At 44.4% G+C, this 4,963-nt stretch overlaps 1 protein-coding gene across 1 annotated transcript in view; it reads right to left on the bottom strand.

Moving 5' to 3' along the window:
* Window positions 1–233: 233 nt before the first annotated feature.
* Window positions 234–4,963, bottom strand: part of HIP1 (huntingtin interacting protein 1) — a 128,114-nt gene continuing 123,384 nt past the window's right edge. Inside the window, exons 30-32 of the mRNA XM_011371536.2 lie at window positions 2,102–2,210; window positions 1,306–1,387; window positions 234–1,000 (exon numbers count right to left, since the gene is read on the bottom strand). Coding sequence (XP_011369838.1) covers window positions 1,335–1,387; window positions 2,102–2,210 — 162 coding nt within the window. The 3' untranslated portion in view covers window positions 234–1,000; window positions 1,306–1,334. The remainder of the gene's footprint in view (window positions 1,001–1,305; window positions 1,388–2,101; window positions 2,211–4,963) is intronic.

The following is a 4,963-nucleotide window of genomic DNA, read 5'->3' on the forward strand; positions in this document are numbered from 1 at the left end:
GGCATCTTAGCCTTGTTTCTGATTCTTGAAGACTGCTGTATAGGGCAGCAATTCAAGTCTTATAGTCATACCTGAAATCCTAATTGCTCCAAGCATCTTTTTGTAGGCTGCTGCTGCTGCTGCTGCTGCTTAATGGAGGTTAGTAATAAATATTAAGGGTACCAAACCAAGTACAGGGTCCTTTCCTACTGGGAGGAAGTTTGCCTGATTTTTCTGGGTCTGTCTATTAGGTAGAACATGGAACTATCTTCTTCAGATTCAAGAGGACACCAAGGCAGGCAGACATTTGGAGAAAGGAATTGGAAATCCCTCACACGCTCCCTTCTCAGGGCCCTGCCTTGGGGGAAGAGGTGTGGCTACTCTCACCAGCTCCACTCAAGCATGTGATAAGGTTTTTTTCAGCCTGGTCACAAGGAGTTCCCAAGAAAGATGTCTTCTGAAAACATGGGCTGTGTCCACCCTCCTTTCTCTCTTTCTGTGGCCCTCTTGCTTGTGAAGGTGGGCAGAAGCTTTCAGCTGGGCTCCAGCTTTTAGGAAGGAAAGGCACTCGCTCCGCTTCTGCCTTTGGAGGAAAGCTGTGGCTCAGCAGCTCCGCCCAACCCTGGGGAGTGGCCTTGGCTGCCCTGCACTCGCTCAGCAGGACACTTGGCATGGAGGCTGACTGGGAGCACCAAGGTGAAGCCTGAGCAGCACCATTGCTGTTAACTGCTGTGGTCTGGGGCCCCTGAGAGCTTGGAGCTTCAGAGGTGTTCCCTTTGGGACAGTTGGCTATGTGAGTGAAACTTGAAAAAAGAAAACCAAAAAACCCAACCAACCACCATAAGAAGCAGTGGGAATCCATGGAACTGCCAAAAGAGGGAGAGCATTGCCCTGGCACTGTTAGCCCGGACGCTCTCGCGGTTCTTCTGACTCTGCGCACAGACTCAGGGTAATGTCCTTGTTTGGAATCCACCAGCCCTCTGATGCTCACAAGTTTGTGCAAATGATGAAACTGAAAAGACTGAGAAGAAAACAGAAAAGAAAATGCATAAGATCTTCCCTCTCCAGGCTCTCAGCCACAGCAACTATAACCCCTTGGACAAGGACACTGAGAGGGAAGTCCTCTCTGTGGGGTGGCCCTGTTCCCCATCCTCTCTGGACATCACAGGTTCCAACACAAAGGGTGTCACCGTAGAGGGAGTCTTTGGAATGCCATGCAGGTCCTCAGCCCTGGACAGTGGGAGTGGTGTGGCTGCCACTGCGACTCCAAGGGTTTAGTTTGTGGCTGAGGAATAACACACACACAGACAGGCAGCAAAGATTTACACTCTGATGTGTGGGGTGCCGGTGGGCCTCTATTCTTTTTCGGTTACCGCTTCTTGCAGTGCAGGTGAAGATGTTTCTGTTCCTAAAAAACAATAACCATTTATGCTTTATAGCCCATCATGCATGTACACATTCAGACCACGTTGAGGTCTAACGTACATTATAATCATAACCACCTTGTCCCTAAGTGTCTGGGACTGACTGGAATACATCTGTCATTGGCTTCCAGAGCTAGCCAAGTCCAACGAGAATCAGCAATCTTGGTTGTGATCAAGTTGGCCACGTTGGACGTGTGAAAAAGCAGCACTCACAGAGTCTGAGTAATGAAGAGTCTCTGGGCTGATGGGCAGAACATTACTCCACACCATTTCTAGCTCCTGACCCTTCCTATCTTTTGGCCATTGCTGGCCATAGCTCGCTCTGGACAGTCAGAACCTTGTAATTCACTTGCCCGTTTGCTGGATCTCAACTGACTGCTATTCATCCATTCACTATTCAACTCTAGGCTGGCCAGAGACTAAACCCCTGGGGGGCTAACTGGGCTGGAAGGGAATGGCTAATGAGTGACCAGTCCACTGGTCAATGTAAAGATCTTGAAAGGTGATATAAAAATCTTTCAATCACCACAATTTTCCCAGTTTTGGGTTATAGATTATTTAGAACTAAAAATATGCTCTGTGAGTAGAGAGGAGAAGGAAGAAGTCACTGATGGATGGGTTCCTCCTCCTGTTATATTCCAGGGGAAGGCCCTCATCACCCAGCAGTCCCTTCACTGTGGGTCCTCAGAGAGGCTTACCTTCTTCCCAACCCTCAGCAACACCAGCAAGCTCATAGTGCTTTTTTCGAAGCTCTCCTAGTTTTTGACGTTCTTTCTGCAGTTCATTTTCTAGCTCCAGCACCCTAACCTGTGGGGAAAGTGGAATTCTCTTTTGAGTAGTGATCCGACAACTGTCTTATTTTGACTTAATCCCTCTTCTCCGTGTTCCAGTTCTCATCTTCCATATTATTCATCCTGTTTCCATAGCTTAGCCAGTTCTCAATTACAACCTCATCTCTGCTCTAATTTCTCCATCCTTTCATTCATCCACCTATCCCATCTATATTTTCTCACCGGGACCCTCTACTGGAAGTGAATGATGCTTTAGAGCCCAAATGCCTGAATGAGAGTAGGGCTTATCTTATGTTCTTCTGGTAAATCACTAGCTAATGTTTGGTGTATCTGTGTGGTGTGTTCCAATCCAGCTGTAACCTTTCAAACCCTTTTCCTTGGAAGTCCAGGAAGGAACCAAATATGTCGGTTCCGGCATCTCCGAGGCATTGGTGCAACTTAGGGTTATTATCCTACAGGCACAATCTCACTAAAGGAAAGACTGGTTCTCGGCTATCTGTACTCCTTATTAATTTTATTAATTCAAAAATATTTGCTGAGCACCCATCATGTACCCTAGGCTCTGTTGTTGGTGCTGGAGATATGTGGTACACAGACAGACAAGGTCTTTGTAGGGGGAAGAGACAAACTGGTGAACAAGAAAAGATCAGATCATGAAATGACACAAAGGGGTGGAATAAAGACTATGTGTGGTCAGAAAAGGCTACTCCCAGGAAGTAACTTTGGAACTGAAACCTAAATGGCTGTAAGAGATCAGCTTATTCAGAGAGCTGGGGAACAATATTCCAGGCAGAGGAAATAAACCCTGAGGCAGGAATGAGCTTGAGTGTTGGGAGAACAGAGAGAATCCTGTGTGACTAACAAGTGAGATTGGGAGAGGGTCATGAGATGAAGTTGGAGAAACAGGTAAGAATTGTTTCACCTACGGCCTGCCTATAGGCCAGAGTTTAGAGTTTGGCTATTACTCGACGTACAAAGAGTAGCCACTGGAAGATTTTAAGCAAGGAAGTGACATGTTGTTTTAAAAATATGTAGAGAATGAACAAATTGTAGAGGGCAAGAGCAGAGATAATGATACCTAGTTAGGTGATTCCTTTTTTTGTTTTTAAACTTATTATGTAAAATGTAAAACATATACAGAAGGAAGGAGACTGATACAGTGAACCCCATCTTGTGCCTTTCATCTAGTTTCACCATCTATCAACTCATGGTCAGACTTGTCTCAGCAATACTCTTGCCTGTTCTGCCTACCACCACCACCATCCCAGACCCACCATGGGATTATTTTTGAACACACACATACATTATACCTAAGTTTCTTTTGCAGTAGCTCAGGAGAAACAATGGTTGCTTAGATTAGGTTAGGGAGATGGAAAAAAGTGAGAAGATTAATTAAGGCTGTGACTTGGAGATTTCGAGTTGATAAGACTTGTTCATGGATTGGATATAGAGGGTGAGGGAAAAAAAGGAACCAATGATGACTCTAGGTTTGGGGCTCAGCACTCAGGTGGGTGGTGGTGGTGCCATTTACGGAAATGCAGAAAACCAAGGGAAGGATAAATTTGAGTAAAAGGGAAATCAAAAGACCTGTTTTAGACATATTAAGTTTGAGATCCCTATTGAACATCAAATGGAGATATCAAGTAGGCAGCTGGACAAGTATAGAGCTCAAGGAGAAGATCTAGGCCGGAGAGAAGAGTTTGGTATTTATCAGCATATAGATGGTATTTAAAGTCAACAAGGGACTAGATGAGACCACTAAGCAAGAGACTGTATATAAAGGAGACTCAAGCCCGAGCTTAATTCTTTTAGTGTTTACACAGAATTCTGGCCATGTGATTTTTTCTAAAGATACTGAGTGACCCATCCAGAGACTCCATCTGATTTTACCCTAATACTGATGACCAGTAATTCTAGAAGAAGAATGCCAGGTTTTTTCAGGACCCCACTGATTTCTATTTTGCATGGCATTCCTTTATTGAACAACTGAGAGAAATGGCATTGCCTTTGATAGGTTAACAGTGAATTGATTTTTTAAAAAATAAAGGTTAAACACAAATAATTCATATCAGAAGTTTGAAAAATTATCTATAGTAAGATCGTTAAAAACAAGTTTATTGTTGGCTAGGGAGGGGATCTTTCATAACATTTAGAGGGACACCAATCCAAGACTAGTGGGCAAGAGTTAAGATTCTGAGCTTTACTACTCACCTCTCTCTACCTCCACTATTTCTTCCAGCATCATTTGCATTCATTCTTGGCCCAAAAGGTATATCTGAGTTCATTTCCCCCCAAGTCTCTCTTTCACTGGCTTCTCGCCATGAGAATAATATTTGGGATTAACGTCATAAGCATTAGAGACTGGCTAGACTTAGAAATGGAGTTCCTACCTGGGAATCCATCTCCTGGCGTTTGATCTGGGTCAGCGTCATGCTTGAGAAGTCCATGGTGTCTGCAAAGAGAGAAAAGAAGTCTTGTCAGATAATATCCCTAGAAGACTCTCATGTGAGAGGTGGCTGATGCCACCGCTCTGCTGAAATGCTTGGTTTGCTACTTATCAACACATGCGTACACATAAATGAGGGGCGGAGACAAAGGAAGATTCAGTGACAAGGTAACTAGGATCAGAACTTCCACCCCTCCACCCCATGGACAACTGGGCCTGCAGAGGCATTTCTTTGGATTCAGAGAAATAGCTAAATGAAATATATGCCTAAAGGTATGTCACTATAGTGATATATAAATAGCACGTTTATGTGGTGTCCCTTT

The sequence above is a fragment of the Pteropus vampyrus genome, unplaced genomic scaffold (genome assembly GCF_000151845.1).
Source record: "Pteropus vampyrus isolate Shadow unplaced genomic scaffold, Pvam_2.0 Scaffold193, whole genome shotgun sequence".
Classification (NCBI taxonomy): Eukaryota; Metazoa; Chordata; class Mammalia; order Chiroptera; family Pteropodidae; genus Pteropus; species Pteropus vampyrus.